The sequence below is a fragment of the Eriocheir sinensis genome, chromosome 45, assembly GCF_024679095.1.
Source record: "Eriocheir sinensis breed Jianghai 21 chromosome 45, ASM2467909v1, whole genome shotgun sequence".
NCBI lineage: Eukaryota > Metazoa > Arthropoda > Malacostraca > Decapoda > Varunidae > Eriocheir > Eriocheir sinensis.
Window position 1 is genome coordinate 8,330,030 of NC_066553.1, and position 24,050 is coordinate 8,354,079.

General features: G+C 37.7%; 1 protein-coding gene across 12 annotated transcripts in view; it reads left to right on the forward strand.

The window, feature by feature from the left end:
* LOC126980703 (sentrin-specific protease 1-like) overlaps nucleotides 1–24,050 on the forward strand; it is a 96,677-nt gene that overhangs the window by 60,422 nt on the left and 12,205 nt on the right. The window contains exons 6-7 of one of the 12 annotated variants that reach the window (XM_050830856.1): nucleotides 21,264–21,344; nucleotides 22,121–22,743. The exons of 3 other annotated variants lie outside the window; for them this stretch is intronic. In XM_050830856.1, coding sequence (XP_050686813.1) covers nucleotides 21,264–21,344; nucleotides 22,121–22,471 — 432 coding nt within the window. In that variant the 3' untranslated portion in view covers nucleotides 22,472–22,743. Of the gene's footprint in view, nucleotides 267–1,445; nucleotides 3,286–8,032; nucleotides 8,378–10,964; nucleotides 11,310–18,769; nucleotides 19,872–19,916; nucleotides 20,559–21,263; nucleotides 21,345–22,120; nucleotides 22,744–24,050 lie in introns of those variants that run through there. 8 more of the 12 variants (XM_050830882.1, XM_050830864.1, XM_050830865.1 and 5 more) reach the window with 8 other exon arrangements.

Consider the following 24,050-nt stretch of genomic DNA (forward strand, 5'->3'; position numbering starts at 1 on the left):
ATATGCTTGCACCATTTGCTCCTATCGTTCCAATCGCAAAGACACCTTAAAGGGGCATGTTTGGACTCACCATTCCTCGGCACAGTAAAATTTCACCAGTAATGTGATAAGATTCCTCATTTTCAGTTGGCTCACAACTTACTTTGATGGGTTGTTTTAATCCACAGTTTGTTTCCAAATCTACTAGAAAAGCTTATGATGATAATACCTGTAACTTTTAACTTTATTTTACTTTGAAAAGGAATAATAAAAATAAAGAATACTGATTGCTTTTTTGAAAGATACCCTCTTCTGTGACTTATGATTTATGTGGAGTGAATCAAATTATTATCTTACTACAATCAAAACTGATTTTCTTTTTTCTTTTATTCTTTACATTGCTTACCTTTTTACACTGCTAGCACTCAAAATACATTGCGAAAATTGTTAGTATTTTTGTTCATTTTAGATTTTGAGATCATTTGAACATAATTAAGCAACTAAACTTACAGCTATCAAACTAACTTTATATATAAATGCTCTCTGCATTAGTAGAATGTATTTCAATATAAAAAAGACCAGCATAACCTGAGAAGGCAATATTTATAAGAGTTTAATATTTTTCAGTGCAGCTCAGATGTATTGTATTCCATTGAAAAAACTTATTCTTTTAAAACCACGTGCTGCATTTGCAGTAAAACTGAGCTGCAATTGACCATTAATAGGTATAATGGTTATACAGACTTTGGATGTTGTCTTTGGCTGCTCATAGATTATTGCAGCTCAAAATGCCAACCATTTCTCTGATTGCAGTAGTACATCACATGCACCCATACCTATCATTTAGAAAATCCCAGTGCTTTGCTAATAATGCTAAATATCAGTGGGATATTGGAAAAAAAGTGTTGCATCAATAGCATCTTCGTTCTGATACAAATGAGCCCATTGCACTCTTCATAACTCCACACCATTAACACACCATCAAGTACCGATTCCCTCCATCATCATTCTTATCCTTGTTAGCCATTCATTATTCTGACATGAAGGAAAAACATAAAATCAAGACATGTATATTGTGAGAGAATGCCACTGTAACATTTCATTTTATTTTCAACCATGAATTTCTTCGGTACTGGAGTAAGTACGATGCAGATGATTATTTTTTAATATCAGGTGAAAAACCAATATTTGCCCTTTGCCCTAGTGAATGGGATGTAACTGAAGAACATAACTTCCTTTAGAGTGATCTTTAAATGCCTTTTTATACCACTATGGACATTTTAGGTGATGAGAGATTGCAGTCTGCATACATTGGTGTAATTTCATAACAAACATTGATCACCTTGTCGTTCGTAAATGCTACTGATAAGAAAATGACTGAAACCTATGCCACATCTAATTAGCTGTGACCTGCTTGAAATGCGATTAACCCCCAGACACCCTTGTAAGACGGGAATCCTCTACAGGTGGGGCTGGACTGTAGCATGGAGTGGACAGGCAGGAGTGGAGACGGATGTGGCAAGGCAGCCGGTACATACAGTAAGGTGCACCAGTGTCCCTTCTGCCAATACTCTACAAATATCCTAACTAATATTACAAAACATGTGCGCATTCACACCGGAGAGAAGCCTTTTGCCTGCCCACACTGTCCTTACCGGTGCTCAGCCCAAGAAAATTTGAAGACACACATCAGAACTCATACTGGAGAAAAACCCTACGGCTGCCCCTATTGTCCTTACAGGTCATCTCGCTCGTACTCTTTGAGGAACCACATGTTCACACATAAATCTTAGAGACTATTTTACATTTCCTTCATTGAATGTGCAATGTAACTGTGGATTGTTCTGCATAGAGACAGAAGGGGCTGCCAAAATTAAGGAACCACCAATGGACAGTTGTATTTTTCATCCGTTTGGGTAAACATAGCCCCTGTTTATGATAGGATAGGTATTCTTTCTGTTCACATACCAGACTTGGAATGTGCAGTTGATTTGTTCATGTACATGGTACTCATTCCATATTTCAGTACGTATCATGTTTCGTAATGTAACATTTCAGTGGACAATGGATATGATCAAATTAAGATACAAGAAGAAACACTTACATCCATTTTAAAGCACCTGCTTAAGAAAACTTGAATTATTTCTTTTAACAGGAAATCAATTTTGTTTACAAAGTCAGGATTAATTCCTTAAAGTTATACAACAGTGAAAGAAGTGGAAAGTAAAGTCAGTCTCATGAAATCTTCTCACTTGTCAAGAGATAAATGGAGTTTCCTCCACCTATTGATAAACAAAAAATTATTGTATAATGCAGTTCCATACTTTTGTTTACGTACATGTCACTTAAATGTATACTTAGACAATTGATTGTTTTGAAAGACCAAATTGTTAACCAATATAAGGAAATCATGTTCATTCATTGAAGCTGTCTCAACATGTTATTCCAGATTCAAGTTGCAGTTATGAGTTTACTCCTAATATGAATTTCCCCTTAAAGAAACATTACTATTCAAAATATTTGTCTGGTTCTGTTCTCATTACCTGCATTGCTTACTGAGAACATTAATATGCATTTTTATTAACTAACAACTGCACAATTGTCATGGAGGCTTTGACTCCTCTCCCCTCTCCATACAAACACAAAAATAAATAAAAGTACTTACAGTGTTTGCATACAAGAATAAGCATAGAGAGGGCCTTTTGATGGGTTACAGAGGTGCTATAGAAGAGGACTTTGGATCTTCAGTTGATGGCACATTGTTGACTAAAGAATGCTTTTTCCCACTTTTTTTACATCACAATGGCCATGCTGAATTTGGAGTCCAAACATATGGCATGTTGCCAGCTTATAGTTGATATTTCTGACTTTTCAGAAAAGCAGCAATTGAAATTTAAAATACATACACTCAGCCCTCGATTTAACGAATTAAAAGGGGGGAAGGGTGGTCCGTTGCTTGAAAATACTTACATATAATAAATACCGGTAAACAGTAAAATTACTATTAAAAAAAAACTAAAATGACACCGACAAACCTAATAATAAACGTAGGTATATAGTTATTTTATTGTGATGTCTGTATAGGTGGCATTCACAACTCATCTTTTTCAAGCTCTCTCTGTCCGAGCTCCGCTAGAGGACCAACAAAACAAACCGTGCTTCTTCTTCTTCTTTTGACCTGTTTTGCATTGGTGCCGTAAGACAGGCACAGCCTAAGTAGCCCATAGAGCACTTCAGAAGAAGCCATCTCCACCTTCGCCTCCGCTCCGCCAACACGTGTTGTTATGTTGGCCTTCCAGCGATCAAGGGTTGACAGTGGGGCCCTGCGAGGGTGGGGGGTGTGGGGGGGTGGGGCATATTGTTTACGCGTATGGGTAAAATTCTACAAGTGTGTAGTCTCACATGGGCTGACGAAAATTTTTATTTATTTATTTTTATTTTTTTTCAGTGTTATGAAATAATGTGATAATTGTTTGTCACAAATCATTAAATGACTGACTTTTCAATGGCTATCCCGCCCGCTGCTGCAGCCGCAAGACAATTCGGAGAGAGATTCAACATGCATACTGTCTATTAATTTCACTCACCGCTCACACTTGGAAGTGGACACACTAATTGAACAAAACCAGGTAAATTAATGTTTTTCCTGCTGTGTATTCCCCCCATACGCATGCGTGGTGGACAGCAGCACGAATTGTTTATGCAAGGAGGTATTTCTCGCAACACAGGCCCACGAATTGGACCAAACACGCTGCTGCCATGTCCCGTCCCGCGCTTCGTATTTCCGCCGCCCCAAACCACAAGCCAAATAAATTTAACCAAACCTAACTAATGGGAGGGGGAAGGGGGCTTCACCCTCCTCAACCTCCTTAGGGAGGTGATGCAAGCAGTTTTGATAAAAAATATCACTTCTGTGGTATTTTAGGGTTTTGACGTTTCTAAAGCCGGTGTCACACCGGACACTGGGTATTTGTTCATTGAGAATTTGTGGTCCATTAAATCCTAAATCCGTTAAATCGGGGTACATTAAATCGAGGGCCGAGTGTATATATTTTTTTCCCCATGCCACCACCTTATACATTATTTTGAGTTGGAGAATGCCATCTTAAATGGGTTTTACTGTATGCATAATGTCAAGCCATATGTAAGCATAGTGGCAATCCTAAGATGGCATAGCCATCTCCTTCAAGGCAAATTTTATTTCTTTAATTTTTCTTTTTTTACCTTCACAAAAATGCTGAATGATAAAAGTTTCCAGATCATAAGAATCTGAATTGAATCCAAGCTCAACCTGTATAAAAAAGGTGCTTGAAAAGCATAGTAAACTGAACAGATAGATGTATAAGACATCATTTAACCCACAGCACTTCGAGACTATGTATATCCTGATTTACCTCAGGATGTACTGTATTGTGGGTTCCTGGGAGAATATTCCAGAATAAAAGATCTTGATTTTATATATATATATATATATATATATATATATATATATATATATATATATATATATATATATATATATATATATATATATATATATATATATATATATATATATATATATATATATGTGATAAAAAAAATAATAGAAACCAAAGACAATGCATAATGTAAAAATGGAATAATTGCCTAAAAGGATTAAAAGAAAATAAATCTTTCTGACATAGCCTCATGGTATGAGCTTCTGGAGAGAACAGACATGGGGTTTTCAGATATGTGTGGGAAGAGTTGCCTGCAATCAAAGTTTCATATATCAACAGCTAGGTAAAAGACTGAGGTAGATTATATACCTTTTTTGCATTATATATCATAGATCTGCACCTATCAGGTGTTTGTTTTTTCTCACTGAATTCATGTTAGTACAGAAGGAGGATGAGGATGTATAACTTGTACATAATCATGAAACATCTGCCTGAATAAAAGTACCAATGACTGATATCGTATATTGACATAAGTCACTAAATCTGCTCCCTGCAGTTTAAATGCCAAATTATTATTGTTAATAAAATTAAATTATGAATCAACTTGTAAATTCATTGTGTCATTGTCCTTTTAATGATACATATTGCATTGGTGTAAGCAAAAGAATACCAAAAACAAGTTTATCATTGTAGAATGGTTTGTGTGTATGTGTGTGTATTTTTTATTTCACCACAGCCTGGTCACGAGTTGGACCTGCAATTGCCAGCAAGTACCCTCCCAATCAGAGCAAGGCTCATTATTTGATCTCTGGGTACTGCCAGGACCTCACACACCACACACCCCATCCCCATTACTCAAGGGGGACAGTAACCACTCTTATTCAGATGAAAAAACGGCCTGAGCGGGGCTCGAACCTCTGCCTGCCATGCCTGGAAGCCTGGCAGTGCAGCACTTTTAACGACTGAGCTATCAGAGTGGTGTGTGTGTGTGTGTATGTGTGTGTGTGTGTGTTTACCTATTTGTATTTACCTATTTGTATTATACAGGGTCTGAGCTCAAGGTCAGATAGTCTTATCTCCCAATCTATGTTTGTCCAACTTTTCTTTCATTATATGGACACTGCCTGCTTCAACAATGTCCTTGTTTAGTCATTCCATGTATCCACACTCCTGTATGGAAAACTTTCTCAAGTTCTTGCTGTGCACTCTTAGTTGCCTCCTCCCTTCCATCTCAATTAAATCATTTCTATCCAACATGTCCATTCCACTTGTATTCCTGTACACTGCCATCAGGTCTCCTCTTTCTCTTCTTTCTTCAAGTGTTGGTAGGCCCAGCTCCTCCAATCTAGTCTTATATGACAGACCTGATAGTTCTGGTACCATCTTAGTTGCAACTCTTTGAATCCTTTCGAGTTTCCTTATATATCCTTTTTCTTGTGTGGTGACCAAACATCCACTGCATACTCTAACCTTGGTCTAATAAGTTTTATTATTATTTTCTTCATCATGTCCCCATTAAAGTAGTGAAATGCCATTCTAATATTTTGCAGTAAACTATATGTGTGGGAGAAGTTGCCTGCAAACAAAGTTTCATATATCAATAGCTAGGTAATAGACTGTGTGTATTTACCTAGTTGTATTTACCTAGTTGTAGTTTTACAGGGCCTGGGCTTACGCTCGTGTGGTCCCGTCTCCGTATCTATAATTATCCAACTTTTCCTTGAAACTTTGCACACACTTCGCCAATACTATTTCTTCACTTAATCTGTTCCAAACCTCTATATTTCTTTGTGGGAAGCTATATTTCTTTATGTCTCTTGAGCATCTTCCCTTCCTCAACTTTTTACTATGTCCTCTAGTATTCCTGCTGGAAGGTTCCTCTCTTAGTAGCAATTTCTCGTTATCTACTTCTTCCATTTTACTCAATAGCCTATATATTTGTATTAGGTCTCCTCTTTCTCTTCTTTGTTCCTCTGTGTGTGTGTGTGAGTGTGTGTGTGTGTATTTACCTAGTTGCGACATATGGGAAAAGAGCTATGCTTGCGATGTTCCATCTCCATATCCTCTCTTATCCAACTTTTCCTTAAAATCATGAATGTTTCTTGCACAAACCACCTCCTCCTCCAGTCTATTCCATAGCTCAATGCTTCTGTTTGGGAAGCTAAACTTTTTCACATCTTGCTTACACATGGTCGCCCTCAATTTCTTTCCATGTCCTCTCATTTCTCTCTCGCTCCACACACACAGGTCCTCTCTGTCCAGATTCTCCACCCCGCTCGCCACCCTGTACACTGCTATCAGGTCTCCTCTTTCTCTTCTTCTCTCCAGTGTGTGTGTGTGTGTGTGTGTGTGTGTGTGTGTAATTCACCTCTTGGTCTGCTGCGGGTCCCTCTCAAGACGGAAGATGGAAGGAGCACGGAGCTTAGAGACCGATCTTTTGGGAGGACAGACCACTCACACACAACACACCTCGACAACAAGGTCACAACTCCTCGCCTTACGTCGCGTGCCTACTCACTGCTAGGTGAACAGGGGCTACACGTGAAAGAAGATAAACCCAACTTATCTTCACCCGGCCGGGGAATCGAATCCCATTCCTTCTGGTTGTGAGGCAGACACTCTATCCACTAAGCTACCGGGCCGTGTGTGTGTGTGTGTATTTACTTAGTTGTGGTATATGAGAAAGGAGCTATGCTCTTACTCATGTGCATGTGTGCATACTTGTGTGCGTAGTTGTGACATACAGGAAGCAAACTACCCTCGTAGAGCCTCAGATCTCAGTTTTATCAAGACTAGCTTTAAGGTCATGAATAGTTTTGGCTTGAACTGTCTTTTTTTTTTTTAAGTCATCCCAGGTGTCAAGGCATCTATGAGGAAATCTATATTTCTTGGTATCTCTCAAGCACCTTGTCTTCCTCAATTCCTTTTCCATGACCCAAATGTACGTCATCCCTGTCTATTGTTTTGATTTCCTTCATCAGCCTGTACAGATCTCCTCCAAGGTAGTAAAACCCAATCTTCATGTCATGTCTCTCAAGCTTGACACCATTTTTGTTGCTGCTTTCTGAATTTTTTCAATTTTCCTTAGATATTTCTTTGTGTGAGGAGACCACAACAATGCTGCATATTCAAATATGAATCATCAACATAATCAATTTCATCATATCCTCATCCATACAGTGAAATGCCACCCTAATATTAGTTAGGAACCTTTATGTTTATCTTGTAATCTTTCATATGTGTTTCTCAGGGGACAAGTTGTTCTGGAATATAACTCCTAAATTTATTTCCTTTTTTGCCTTTTAATTTGATCACTCCCTATTTTTAAATTCCAGATAGGTCTCTTGGCTCCTTTGCCCTAGTCAAGAACTTTACATTTCTTAATGTCAAATGATGTGTGTGTGTGTGTGTGTGTGTGTGTGTGTGTGTATGTGTGTGTGTGTGTAAAACGAGTCAGTTTTATTTCACAACAAAAAAGGAATAAGACCTCCAATGCATAACAAGATGCTTTGAAGATGACAGTTGATGCTTTGACAAAGCCTTGATCAATTTCGTAATTTACACTGGGAAACAAGTGTTCAACTGTTTATGGTGCTTAGGCTTTCCCTCAGTAAGATAGGCATACTCAACAGGTGAGAGTGGGCAGTGGCGGGCAGTGGAGTGGGGAGTCAGGCCTCCGAAGAGACATGAAGTCCCCCAACACTTCTATCAAAATGCATCAGTGTCCCTACTGTCGGTACTCCACTGGCATCCTAACGCACATGAAGAGGCATGTGCGCACTCACACTGGAGAAAAACCATTCGCTTGTACATTTTGTTCCTACACTTGTAGCACAAAGGAGAATTTGAAAAAGCATATTCGAACTCATACTGGGGAAAAACCATACTTTTGTCCACACTGCCCTTATCGATCTTCACGAACAGACTCTTTAAAATCTCATCTCTTCCTTCATCAGAGTTAATACAGTCAACTTCCTTGTCATGACCATAATGGCAAAAAGTCCTCACAATTCCTGAAGCTCATTCATGTTGGTATACAGAGGGTGGCAGAAAGCAGCACCTTATGATGAACTTGTTTTGCTTTATCCTTTGAATTTTAAAAAATATTGTGAATTAATTGTATTTTACTGTTATTACTGTATTTCTTTGAGAGAGTGCAGCATACCTCTTGAGACATCATGTAAAGCAGCAAAACACTCACATCAAGATTTCTATGCACTGTATACTTAAAAGCATATTTGTGCATCTGTACAACAGCACATATTTTACACAGTGAAAATACAATTAGAAATAAGGTAAGCCACAAGCAATAGACACCACCAATTTTAATTGCTTACCAACTTTTGTATAATGTGCTAACATTAACTTTGTATAGCAGACGTGAAGTTCCCCAGGGCTAAGGCTTCTATCTGGGTAAAATTGGATTATTATTCTCAAAATTTTTGCCTCCAAATTGATCAAAGAAAGGAGAACTATTCTGTATTGAAATTTATTGAATCATTTCAGATTAAATACGAGATTGTTTGTGCATTGGAATATGAATTAATAATACATAAAGAATTAAATATTTTCCTTGATTAGGTAGTCTAAAACCATTTTTAATACTTAAATAAGATTTATAAACACAAGATAATTGGGATGATGCTTCATCAGAACTTTTTGTACAAGAAATTATTCTGGAATATTCTGATTTCCAATAGAAAATGTCTCCTTGAGAAATATTTAATTTCCACATGAATCCATAAGAAATAGAATCTATAAGCATATAGTATGTACAAGTAGTACTGTGATATAAAGCTATAGTCCGTTTCATTCCTACTGTCCACTCACGAACGTAGATGTGGCACCTGCGCATTGTTAGTTTGTGATTGCGTGAAGATCAACTTTATATTTTCAGTGATATATATGAATCTTTGTTTTACAAAAAAAACTCAAGCCCTCTTATATGAACCACAAACATGCCGTTTTGCATTGATAATCTACCATACAAGCACATGAAAGAACAGCTTGTATATCAAACAGTATAGCCTGATCGTGCTCGAACAATTTATAGCCTTTCAGATACCCATATTTCATATCATTCAGGTACACAAAGTGACATCCGACTCTGCAAGTGTCTATACATAAGATATTTTGATGCATTGCATGTAAATAATATGAGTAGCCTAATATTTGAAATAGCCTAGCATAACATTCAACAGTTATTATTTACTATTTCACGTTACTTCGATTATTAATCATTATTTACATGCAGTAAATTATTAAGATACCCTTTATTTACACTTGTAGAACCAGATGTCTTCTAATATACTTGAAATGAGCTATCAATCAGTGGCTTTGAAAAACCATAGATTGTTTGAGCATGATGTGACTATGTTATTTGATACAAGCTTGTCTTTTCATGTGCTTGTGTGTTAGATTATTGTTGCAAACGACTGAGTTGTTTTTTGTAAACATAAACATTCAAATATATTATTGAAAAACAAGCCTGAATGTCTATCACAACATTTATTTTCACGTATTCACGAACTAGAAATGCGCAGGTGCCACATCGATAAAAATTCCCGTTTTGTTGGTGGACAGCTGAAATGAAACAGACTATAATAAGGAATATAATTTTATATGAACTTTCTTAAAAAGTATCAGTGAATATGCTAGATTGTTTATTTATACTAATGTCACAAAATTAACACTTTTGGGGCAACAATTAAGATGTATTTTATTTAATTTGTTTCTGTTCAGAGAAATTACAAATTAATATAGTACAGGAATTATGATCGCTATCAAATACCTGAGGCAAACAGGATCTGAGCCCCGGCCCTCGCGAGGCACCTTGCTCTCACGACAGTCAGGTACTACCACTTTATAGTACACTACCCATTAGTGCTGCCATCAGGATTTAGTTGTATATAAAATGATCGCATTTTCACAAATCTGAAAGAATTTTGTGGTTCACACACACTGCAGTACCCTATTTTCATGTGTATAAACTTTTACATATCCATTTTACTATAGGTCTGTAGGTTTTGTTGAAGATCACTTTTAGAATTGGTAGTTTATAAAGTTTAGAGGTTTATCTCTGTTTCTGAGTTTATTTGAGTGGTGACTCAGTCGTCTTGACCGTACAGAGTTAATAAAATTAAAAACAATTTGTATACGTACAAAGTGCTCTCTACTATAACTTAATTTTAGAAACTCTTTATCACTCAAGTCAATACACGTCAAATAGGACCTTTAAGACCTGTAAAAACTAAGAAACTAAGGGATTAATCAGACATCTATAAATTATCAAATGTTTGATGAAATGTAAAAGAAAAATTATACATTCATGTATGTATATCTGTCATACTGAGAGGCCATACACTAACCCATTATTTACAGTGTATCCTTGAAAAGTGGAGAGTGTTGCTACTGACGTTTCTCTAAAAGAATCTGCTTATATTGTTAATATTTCCAAGTGTGATAGTGATGTCATAGGAGAGATGACTTTAATTATTCTGAGTATGTGTACTAAGGGTATTAGGGTTATTCCACTTGGTTAAGTAAGCTGGGCATCCTCTGCAGGTGGGACTGGAGAGTTGCAGTCAGTGGATGGGTGGAAAAGGAATCTCAAGAAATCGAAAGATGTCATGCTCAGCCGCCAAGATGCATCAGTGTCCCTACTGCCAATACTCTACAGCTGTCTTAACAAACCTAAATAGACATGTCCGCACACACACTGGAGAGAAGCCCTTTGCATGCCCTCACTGCCCCTACACATGTACACAAAAGGAGAACCTTAAGACACACATACGTACACACACCGGGGAGAAGCCGTATGCCTGCCCCTACTGCCCATATCGGTCCTCAAGAACAGATTCACTAAAAAATCATATGTATTTGCACCAGACATAGACTCAAGAGAAGTATTTTGAGATTAACCAATAGAGAATGCATTTGTAAATAGATCTGGAGTGTTCCTACCAGGGTGAAGGATGGTGATTTTTTTTCCACGTTAAATTTCTATTTTATCTCTGTATTCTCTCTAGAGGTGGTGATGTCACTGATTTAATGATGTGAACCTCCTCTTATTTGTCTTATTGTTACATATTTATTAAGAAATTTGTAAAGATATTCCTTGAGCCTGTCTGTGATTTGGTAAATGTGTGATAGTACATGCAGCTATTAGGTTTATGAGGTATACTCACTTACAGAATGCATTACAAGCTGTGTTGATGATGTGTCAGTCTTACATGTAGGCTGTGGGTGTTGTGTTTGCTTTGATGTCATTTCAACAACTCGACAAGTTGATTTTGTGATCCACCACAGACCCTATCATCCTTTGTGTTTGTTAATTTGCTCTCTTCTCACAGAGCTCCTAAATAAAGGCAGCTTTAGTTGTTAGCATTAACTGGTTTTATCAAATCATTCTTGCAGTGATGAATTATTGAATTATAGCCAGCTCATGACTTGCTTTGTTTGGCATAATCCACATAAACAGGACATGATGCAATCAAAGCCTCAGTGCCATATCTGGGCTACTTACCCTAGAGTGGTCAGCTGCATTCCTTTTGCTGTTTACTCATGGTTTAGGGGGGGAAGGTTTTTAGGTCATGAGAGAATATTGGTGAGTCCTAATTTTTTATTTTTATATTTTTTTATCTATTTTTTATTTTTTTCTAGAAAGTACGTATTTGTAGTCCTCGACTTATGACAGAGTTTGACCCCGACAGGCAGGTTGTAAGTCAAATTGGTTATAAGTTGAAATTTACATTAAAAAATAAAGAATATTTTTCAAATGTCCCGCCACTGATAGAGCATCATTCCCGGGCCTCCTACCCTCCCCTCCTACCCTGCCTTTGTCCTCATGTGGTCATTTTACCTCAGCCCTGCATTCGATTGACCAGTCTGACACACATTGTTGTACAATGTTATGCAATGGAGCTACCAAGTTTTGCCAAGATGGAGGCATTAGCCAAACATCCTGCCAAGTCGTTGTGCAGGGGGTCGTGTTGTCAGAGGGGCAGTTTTTGTAAACAAAGAACGTGTCGTAGGTGTATGAGTGGCCAGTGTTACCTCTACTGCATTTTCCTATCATCTGTAAGTGTTTTGTTCATCTATGATTGCTGTCTCCGGTAAACAGTCACCTCTAAGAGCTGCTATGGGAATATTGTGAGAGTTGTTGTGGGACACCAATTTGGTTGCACTAAGCTGATCAAATGTCCGATTTGGCTACCCCCCACCTGCTGGTTAGTTGTGTGGGTTAATGGGTGAACCAAAAAGCAGCTGAGATTTGACAAGCAAGATGGCAACACTATAAACACTTGCCTGTGCCTTAATGGGCTGGGGCCAACCATCAGGCCCCACCAAGAAAGCCTACCAGCACCATAGGCTGAAATGTAAAAAAAAATGCATAAAAAAAAATAAGTGGAAATAACTGGGTAGACTCACTCCATCCTTACTTTGCTCTCTCTCTCTCTCTCTCTCTCTCTCTCTCTCTCTCTCTCTCTCTCTCTCTCTCTCTCTCTCTCTCTCTCTCTCTCTCTCTCTCTCTCTCTCTCTCTCTCTCTCTCTCTCTCTCTCTCTCTCTCTCTCTCTCTCTCTCTCTCTCTCTCTCTCTCTTTTTTTTTTTCTTTTCTTTTTTTTTAGGTGCTGCCTGCAGCATCAGTAGCTTTGCTTGAGGGCTCTTGGGGAACCCCAGCCTGTTAGTGGCGCAGGTAAATTTTATTTATCATGGTTGTCGTAATGTATGACTATTGCTTGGCCCATGCTGCCCACTGGTACTCCACTTGAATGAAGTCGCTGAAGTTAGAGTTGATTAAAGATATAAGCAGCATGCGGGTAATCTTTCGCCACTCAGCAAAGGTTGAAAATGGTCAGCGTGCATCAGTGGTACTCCAACCTAGGTCCTCAGGCTCACCACACCAGCACATTGACCACTCAGTCATCGCCTCCTCAGCTAGCCAACTGGCGTCTGCTAGATCAAGCTGCTTGTATAACAGACTGTAGGCCTGTAAACTGGTATAGTAGTGACTAGCGACTATAGCGTGAATAGTACATACCTACAGCTTGAGTTCCATAGGCAAATAAGGGGGAAGTGTGGGTGGACTGACCCAGCCCAGCCACCCATATCCCCTCCTGCCTTACCCCAGCCCTGCTGGATAAAGGCAATTCTTGAGGACAGCAACGGGATACGGGTGGGGTAGGAGGCACAGGAACGCATTGTAAACAAACAACTGCTCTACCCACAGCAGAATCACTGGAATGTCAACTCATTACTTAACCAAGGATGATTAACATTATTGGCCTGATCATAAGTGCAAGCAGTCGTAAGTTGCATACATTGTAACTTGAGGAGGACCTGTACTATCATAATTCCTGGATCATAAGTCACAAGGCTTCTGATTTATATACTGAATAATTAGTATTTTAACCCTAAATATTGTACATTTTTTAATCTACTAAAATGTTTCAGTTGCAAAAAAATGCATATTGAATAAATACAGATTCCATACATAATGTTGATTTTGTCTTCCATCAATGTAAGTTTGTTACGGCATCAACAGGGTATGATATATGCATACCATAAGAGTGTATGCGGATGTTTACCTAGTTGTAGTATACAGTACCTGAGCTACACGCATGTGGCACTGTCTCGAAATCTATATTTGTCTAGTTTTTCTTTTATTTGCCACACACTTTTTGCTTTCACCATTTATTCTAATTCATTCCAAATATTTATATTTCCATGGGGAAAACTGAGTGTGTGTGTGTATTTATATTTACCTATTTGCATTTACCTATTTGTAGCACAGGGCTTGAGCTAGGCTCAGATAGTCCTGTCTCCTTGTCTACTTTTATCCAATCTTTCTCTCATATGGTGGACACTCTTTGCCTCCACCACTTCCTCCTCCAAACTGTTCCACAAATCCACACTTCTATGAGGAAAGCTGTACTTCTTTTTGTCTCTCAAGCATGTTCCCTCTCAGCTTCTTGTGTCCTCTCAATCCTCTCCTTTGCTCTCTCTCCATCAAGTCCTCTCTATCTACCTTATCCATACCACTCATCAACTTAAACAACATTATCAAGTCTCCCCTTTCTCTCCTCTGTTCCAAAGTTGGCAGGTTCATGTGTTCCAATCTTTCTTCATATAGCAGATCTGAAAGTTCAGGTACCATTTTTGTTCCCCAAAGGATCTTTTAACAGCATAGAAGTTATGAGACTGTCAAGAAGCACCACGACAGGAGTGGCAGCAGATAGACAGCACCCACAGATGACTTTTTGTACTCGGTGTGATGTGCTGAACAAATACAGTAACTCGAGCTGGCGTAAAGGTATAGACTAGTTAGAGAATGCGTAAAGAAAGAAGGGGAGGGAGGTTAAATGCAGTATAACATGGGTGGCGGTGGTCCCAGCAACAGACCCTCACAGCTCGCCCTGTCTAACCTCATAGTCTACGTAGTTGAGCAAAACTTGAGTCTGTACACTTTCAAATAACATCATTAATGTAATAAAAAATTAAACCCTAAACATACCCTATACATACAGCCTAAATTTCATCTTATATTAGTAAATAACAAAAATGCAATTTCTCCCACAAATGATGTGCTTGTGAGTTAAGATTGCTCATATGAGTAATCTCAGGAGTACTCACACAAGAAGTGGCCTCCTACAAGTGCTCCCATGAGTCTTTATTAATATTGCCCAAGCTATTCTTCTTCAGTTTCTTTTCTTGTCCTTTTGTTGCTTACAAACAGATCTTTATCAGTTTTATTTACTCCCATCATTGCTTTGATCACTGCAATCATGCCACCTTTCCCTCTTCTTTCCTTGAGGGATGGCAGTCTTTTCAATTTACTTTATTCGATAGCAGTGATGCAGCTACTTGGGGCTCGTACCCCCAGGTGCACCCCCACTGGCCATTCCCTAATACCCACCTTTGATCTGATTTTGGAATATGCCCTGGTAACCTTCTTCATAGCATCAGAATGTCCCTGAGCTCCACCTGCTTATTCAGCTGTGCCCCCCATTGATAGATACCTAGCTGCACCACTGTATGATAGATCTGCCAAACTGGAACCAATCTGGCTGCTGCTCTTTATATTGGGCTTATGTCTGTCATTCTCACTTTGTGGAGACCATATTACATACTGTTGAATATTCCAAGCTGTGGGGATCAGAGCCTCAGTTAATTTCTTTATCCCCTTGTCCATGTAGTGAAATGCCACATGTTTGTCAACAGTTTTAAATGTCCAATCATTTTAACCCTAGATTACTATTGTTGTCGGACTAACATGGTTACTATCGATGTCCGGAATTTCGGACAATCTTTGCCGGCTTGAAAACACATATAGGAATGGTACAAAGTTTAATTACAAAATTTTTACTTAAACTAGAATACATTCTTAATTCTATGACCTAAAAACTTAACATATTACTAAAAAATAACATTACGAAAAAAAATGTGAAACTTTAAAAAAAATGTTACCTTTTCCAAATGAAGGCACCACTGCCAGGCAGAATTGGCTGATTGTGTTGAGTTGTGCCACACGTGGAGTTCACACATCCCCCGAAATGTTCCAGCCTTGGAAGCCCTGTTGCCTGCATAATACTTGATATGTTATACAGTCGTCCCTCAAATAGTTCGGTTTCAGTTTTATACGGCTTGTCATGGAAGATCTTTTAGGATTTTTAAATTTCCTGCTCGTCGGGAAATTTAAAAATCCTAAAAAATCCACATAAAACCAAAACTGAACTATTGGAAACTGTACTATTTGAGGGACAACTGTAATTACTATTATGTCTGAAATTCCGGACAATTGGGAACAGTTCAGGAATTAAGAACGGGAAAAACACAAACATACTTCATGCACCAAGGGCAGACTGCTAACTGAAATGTCATGGCCGTACAGCACCGTACGTCTAACAGATTTCCTTCTGCGACGCAAATGAATCCCCCATGCCGGGATTCTGGACAACGATAGTAATCTAGGGTTAATGTGTTTTTCGAGTGACAAATTATCCTGAGCAATAACTCCAACATTCTTTTCCCTTTTCTCTTTTGCAATATGTTAATTTTTAACTTAATAAATTAGTAAGGTTCTGTTATTTATACTCTTTGCCATCATTTTTCTTTTATTTCCACTGAGGTGAGGAGTGTGTGTGTGTGTGTGTGTATTTACCTAGTTGTGTTGTGTGTGTGTGTGTGTGTGTGTGTGTGTGTGTGTGTGTGTGTAATTCACCCACAGCCTGATCACGAGCTGGACCCGCCATTGCCAGCAAGTACCCTCCCAATAAGAGCAAGGCTCATTAGTCGACCTCTTGGTACTGCTGGGACCTTTGTGCGTATTTACCTAGTTGTATTTACCTAGTTGTGACATACGGGAAAAGAGCTACGCTCGCACTGTCCCATCTCCATATCCGCTCTTGTCCAACTTTTCCTTAAAATCATGAATGTTTCTTGCACAAACCACCTCCTCCTCCAGCCTATTCCATAGCTCAATGGTTCTGTTGGGAAGCTAAACTTTTTCACATCTCTCCTACACGTGGTTGCCCTCAACTTCTTTCCATGTCCTCTCGTTTCTCTCTCGTTCCACACACACAGGTCCTCTCTGTCCAAATGCTCCACTCCACTCGCCACCCTGTACACCGCTATCAGGTCTCCTCTTTCTCTTCTTCTCTCCAGGGTTGTGAGCCCCATGCTGTTGAGTCTCTCCTCATAAGTCCGATCCATAAGTTCCGGTACCATCTTAGTTGCCACTCTCTGCACTCTTTCCAGCTTTCTTATGTTCTTCTTTTCGTGAGGAGACCAGACCACTGCTGCATACTCCAACCTTGACCTTATCATTGTAACTATTATTTTCTTCATCATCTCTTTGTCCAAATACACAAACGCCACCCTTATGTTCCTGAGCAAATTCATAGTTTGTCCCGTTATCCTGTTGATGTGTTTGTCCGGTGACATGTTTTCTGAGATAGTCACTCCCAAATCTTTTTCTTCCATTCCTCTGCATATTATCTCACTTCCCATCTTATAATCATATTCACATCTTCTACCACTCCTACCAAACTATTTTTTTACATTTCCCAAGGTTGAATTCCATCTGCCATGTACCACTCCACTCCCATATTTTATCCAGGTCCCTCTGCAATGCCTCACAGTCCTTCACATCATTCACTCGTCTCAATAGCTTTGCATCATCTGCAAACAAACTCACATAGTTGGTCACTCCGTCCACCATATCATTTATATAAACAGCAAATATTATTGGGGCCAACACCGAGCCTTGTGGGACCCCACTCATCACGGGGCACTGGTTTGAAACCTTGTCCCTGATTATCGTCCTCATTTCCCTGTTAGTTAGGAAGTCCCCCAGCCATTCATTCCACCCCTATTTTTAATTTTCCAAATTAGTCGTCTGTGCAGTACTTTATGAAATGTGTGTGTGTGTCTGTGTGTGTGTATTTACCTAGTTGTATTTACCTGGTTGTGAAATACAGGAAAAGAGCCATACTAGGCTTGTGCTGTCCCGTCTCCATAACGCTTATTTTCCAGTTTGGCTTTAAATTCATGAATCGTTTTTCTACAGTCTCCTCGTCAAGTCCGTTCCATGTTGTTATGCTTCTGTATGGAAAACTGTATTTCTTGACGTCTCTCCTACTGTCGCTCTTCTTCAATTTCTTACTATTCCCTCTTGCCACACTCCTGTTACGTACCACTAAGTCTTCCCTGTCCAATTTCTCCAATCCCTCTTGTATCCTGTATAATGCTATTAGGTCCCCTCTCTCTCTCCTCCTCTCCAGTGTTGTTAGTCCCAATTTCTCCAGTCTTTTTTCATAAGTAAGTGTGTGTGTGTGTGTGTGTGTTCCTGCATGAGTACTGAATATATGATTTGAATATATGATTTTATGTAAGCATGGTATATGGAAAGCAGAGATAAGATCTCTCTCCCTAAAAGAAATAGCTTTCCTTACTATAGAGGGGTGGGCAATTAAAAACATTTTTTTAGAGCTCAGATTTTTCTCACTCGTAAGCACATCCCAGTAAGTGGGAAATGAAGGAAACAGTATATTAAGGTGCATAAATTATGCACTAAATACATTTCATACAGCTCACTCCAGATCAACTGGATTAAAAAAATTGATGTATATTTCAAGACAGACCAGGATTTGATTCTAGATCTTTTAAACAATGGGTTTAGCTTTTAGATTCAAGATTTGTAGCTCAAGAATGTTCTGACAAATGTTGTATCATCCTGTCTCCTTCAAACGTTTTCTGTATTTTTACCATATGCTATATATGTGTATATAGTTGATTGTAATTAAAGAAGAAGGATGGTGGTGTAATACATTATCAGCTGGAGCCTAAAGTAAGATGGGCATCTCTGCAGGTGGGGCTGGACAGAGGTGAATACTGGACTGCTGCAACGACTCCCAAGCAGTCATGGACCTGCCCTAGTAACATCAAGATCCACAAGTGTCCCTACTGTGAATATTCCTCCAATCTTTTGCCCCGCCTCAAAAGACACTTAATTGTTCATACTGGAGAGAGGCCGTTTGCTTGCCCTCATTGTCCATACAGTTGCTCAAGGAAAGGAAATCTTGAAACACATATTCGAACCCATACAGGGGAGAAACCTTACCCATGTCCCCACTGTCCCTACCGTTCATCCAGGATGTTTTCACTGAAGAGCCACATCACCTCAAGGCATCCACACCAGACTCTTGGCTCTCTCAACGCTTGATTTAATTTCATCATTGCAAAATATTAGGAGATGAAAATTGTATCAAATAGAAAGATGTTGTTTGTTGTTAGTGAACTTTCAAGACTTTTCCCCAGTTTGTTGCGTATATACAAAAATGATAGCATATAAAAGTGATGTTTTTATTTTGAAACATTATAAGAATGTTTTCACTATGGCTATTTAACAGTATGTCTTCAATGTCTTGTACGTTTGCATATGGATAAAATGTACATTCCAACATATTTACTAAGTTTTGTTTATAATCAAAAGCATACTTATGTGCAGGATTGAAAAATCAAATCTTTAACTTACTGGAGAGTTTTCATAGTTGTGTTTTTATGGAATTCTCACTCCTTGAAGCTCATCTCATATATGGTACTGATACTTTGAAGATGGATTACTTCACATTTATTTAGAGTTCAGTGTAATAGTTTTGTAGACGTGTAAAGAGGCACACAACTGCAAACAGAAGTCAAAAATAGTCTTCTATAACTGAATTGCAATCATTCAGAGTGAACATGAAAAAATCAGAACTGTAGTGGAGGATGCAGAAACTGAATAGTTTTCTTTATTTTTATAAAAAACAAATGTTGATATTGAAGCTTATATCTTTAAACCATAATAGTGAAAGGTGGAAGAATAAATTATAAGTTAGATCTTCCTAGCTTGCAGGGAAATACTTGAGTGGCTTTTTATCACATTAAAAAAAACATAAATGAAGTTGTTGAATAAAGAGTTCATGATGTCATCATGACACCTGGGTGACCCTGAGTAAGTCAGACATCCTCAACAGATGTGGATTGGCAGAAGAGGAGGAGGTGGAGGAGGAGTTATGACTGCTGGCTGGGGAGCCCGTGGCAGCTCTTCCTCCACCGGGAAGCTACACCACTGCCCCTACTGCGACTACTCCTCTAATGTCACCACAAACCTCAAGAATCACCTTCACACTCATACAGGAGAAAAGCCATTCTCCTGCCCCTTATGTACTTTCTCTTTCGCAACCAAAGACCGACTAACAACACACATTCGCACACACACTGGGGAGAAGCCTTTTCAGTGTAGTGTGTGTGCCTACCGGTCATCACGGAAGGATTCACTAAAAAATCACATGCTAACTCATCAAAGCCATGAAAATTCATAAGATTTGATTACAATAATAAGTGTAATTATTAATGTACTGTTCTATGTTAGCATGATACTACACAAAAACTGTATTGCTATGCTTTATATTTTGTATTGGATATTTCATGTTATGTTTTCTTTGTCTGAAAGGCAAAGTGGATAAAATAATGACACATGAAATTGAAATGAATATCCTCATGCTTCTTCAACCACAATATTACAGAACAAAAAAGTTTATCCAGAGATTTGGAATCTGTCTCATGCTATCATAGGGGAAAAATTAAACCAGGATTTTTTTTTTTTTTTTTTTTTTTTTTCCCATTCAAAACTTTATACAAAAATATGGCAGTTTTATTCAAATTTCTTGCAAAGGAGTGCAGTGATCTAATGGGTTAGAGCATCAACCTATGGAAGTTAAGAGCCAGGGTGAGGAGGTTTGAACCCCAGTTCTGCCACATGACATCCGGAGGGGCATCGAGTCTTAGACCCTGAGCCATGGGTACACGAGTAAAAGCTGTCGAGAAAAGGAAGACTGAAATTTATCTTACAAATGTAATTTTGAATACTTATGCTACTTAGCCATTAAAGAAAATACTGTGAAAAACAGTTTCTGTGCAGTGATAGATGAAAGGCTACTGCCACTGCTACTGTATTTTTTTAATTCATCATTTCATACTGCACAATGTTAGTCAATAGTTAAGATGTTGCATATTCTGCCTTTCAACAAAGGAGTTTCAGGATGATAATTTGTTTACACAAAGCTTCATAAATTATAAATAATTAACATATAGAATTTGTTTAACGAAAAGAAATATTGATTCATATTAACTGTTATCTTGTGAAAAGTTTAATAAAAGTATAATTATCTCAAGAGACATGTGTTGTGTCTGTCCTACAACATTTCTTGTGTCAAAGTAAGCTTTTGTTGGAATAATCTTACTCTCTTAAGAGCCTGATGACATAGATGTAACAGTTCCCATGCTAAGGGACAGAAAAGTAAGATATACATTTTCAACAGGTGGGGTTGGAGGATGCCACACTGAGGATGGGCATGACAGGAGCCCCACCAGAAGCAACTGCCTCCAGTCTCCCACATAATGTACTGAAGTGTCCATATTGTAAATTTATCACCCTTGTTGACACTAGTTTCAGGAAGCATATTTTAACTCATACAAGAGAAAAGCCATACATGTGCTCAGTATGTTCCTTTACCCTAACTACAAAGGCAAGCCTTCAGAAACACATGCGTACACACACTGGAGAAAAGCCGTATGCTTGCAGCGTGTGCTCGTACAGATCTGCAAGAAAAGATACCCTAAACACACACATGTTGATTCACAGAAGAGTGCAAATTTTTCCATCAGTGGAGAGCCCAGATAATAATTAGTGAATATGATCAACATGTGTTTGACAGCTTTCATAGTTGTGGACCTGATTTTATTTTATTTGTTTTATTATAATAGAAAAAAATAATGTTTTACTTCTCGGAGATGTAGTGTCCCAAAGATGATGGAAAAATTTTCATATATGCTATAGATAATTGTCAATAGCATATATTTTTCATGGTACAAGATATGCACAATACTTATTGGTTAGTACCTGTTACACAACTCTGCAGAACCTGCATAAATATTTTCCATTTAATATACTGAAATGAACGTTTGTTGAGCTCACCTAACAATGCTTGAAGGTATAGATTTTATGTAACCATCAAAACAGACTTCCATTTACTGTAATGCATACTATGTTGACCAATATGATTGTGCATCTTGATGTTATTTTCATTACTTAATAAATCTTATCATAATAGTAAAGGGCTACTACTGTAAAGTGCCCTTTTATTCTGAAAATAAACCAGCTGGGCATTCCCAACAGATGAGTCTGGCGGGTGTTGAACCAACGCTTAATCCAGGAATTGTTCCCCTTGAGGAGAGGAGCCAAGCTGGAGACAAGTCATACCAGTGCCCTTACTGCACATACAAGACCAAACTCACTTCAAGCATAAAAAACCACATACGCACTCACACTGGAGAGAAGCCCTTCACTTGTTCCTACTGCTCAGCATCATTTACCACCAAGGAGAGACTGAAGACACACACATTTATTCATACTGGAGAAAAGCCATTTGCTTGCTCCTACTGTTCTCATCGCACATCTCGCAAAGACTCTCTGAAAATTCATGTGTTAACTTTTCATACAGCATCACCATACCATGGTATGAAGTAGTCAACAAACCATTACAGAATAATAGTGCCTTATATGAAAATAATAGCTATAATCTGAAAAGGAAGGGCAAGCTCTCTGGGCTCTTGTTAAGGCCATCTGGCCTCTTGTATTCTCCTTATATCCTTGTGTATCCTTACAAAGGAAATATGTAATGTGTAGGTACATGATTTTTTTTAAATTGCATTTTTAAGAGCATATGGCAAAATCAGTACATGAAAGCCTAATATAAATGTCTGCGTATCTCTCAACAGTATATTTAAAGTTATTTTAAGCTTGCTTGTGTTTAGCTATTAGGTCATATTATAAAAGAAAATGTAATTGTGTATATATATATATATATATATATATATATATATATATATATATATATATATATATATATATATATATATATATATATATATATATATATATATATATATATATATATATATATATATATATATATATATATATATATATATATATATATATATATATATATATATATATATATTAGTCTTAAAATTGAATGCTATAAAATCCAGCTAAGTGAATAGATTGTGAAAACTTAATACTAGAATAAAAGAGCATGTTGTAAATGAAAGTGTGTGCCTCTTGAAAATATGATTGTATGGTGGTTAAAAATTATTAATTTTTAAGTGGTAGCAGTATCATGATAAAGGTTTACTCAGCATGAAGGAAAAATAATAGTTTTGATGAACATAGTGAAAACCTTTCTATACTTCACATTTGATTTTTTTAATTAACATGTACCCTCATAAATATTTGCATTTCAACAAGACCTGAGGTAACAACAAACCTAATTTTACTTTTGAAAAGTAGAAAAAAAGGTAAATACATAGATAAATATACTAGGCATTTTATTCCCTATGCAGTAAATCTGTCACCCTTAATTATAAAAATCTAAAATCAATGATTTTATTGAAATTTATATAGAAATTCACATTGCACAGACCTTATGGTCCAAACTAGGTGATCTGTCCTTAAACTGAAGTGGAACATTATTAAATGACCACCATGACTTTGCACATAAAACACATATTGAAAGTAAGTGGTGGTTGTTTGTTTTTAAATTAATTAATTGTGGTTCATTGAACAATTGAAGGTGGGAGCTTGTTCCATTCTTGTACATTAAAATTGGTGAAAATAAATTTGGTGCTGTTTGAATTTATTAATTTACACTTCAGTTTGTTTTGTACCTTTACTTTATGTTTGTGACACATCCGCAATTCTTAACAATTTGGATTTCACCACATTTGTAAAGCTGAAGTATTTTGAGACATTCAGTCAGTTTCCCTTTATGGGGACATTTCTCAAGAGAGAACGTATGTTTCCTCGGAGAGAAGAGATCACCATTATTGTCCTACGTTGAACACCTTTTAACTTGGCGATGGCTTTTGCATAATGAGACAAACTGTACTGCAAATTCTAAGTAAGGTCTGACATGCATAGTGATAGTACATATTACATCAATTTTCTTGAATGAGAACTTTCTATAAACCTTTGCAATGTGCAGTGTGTGTGTGTGTATATATATATATATATATATATATATATATATATATATATATATATA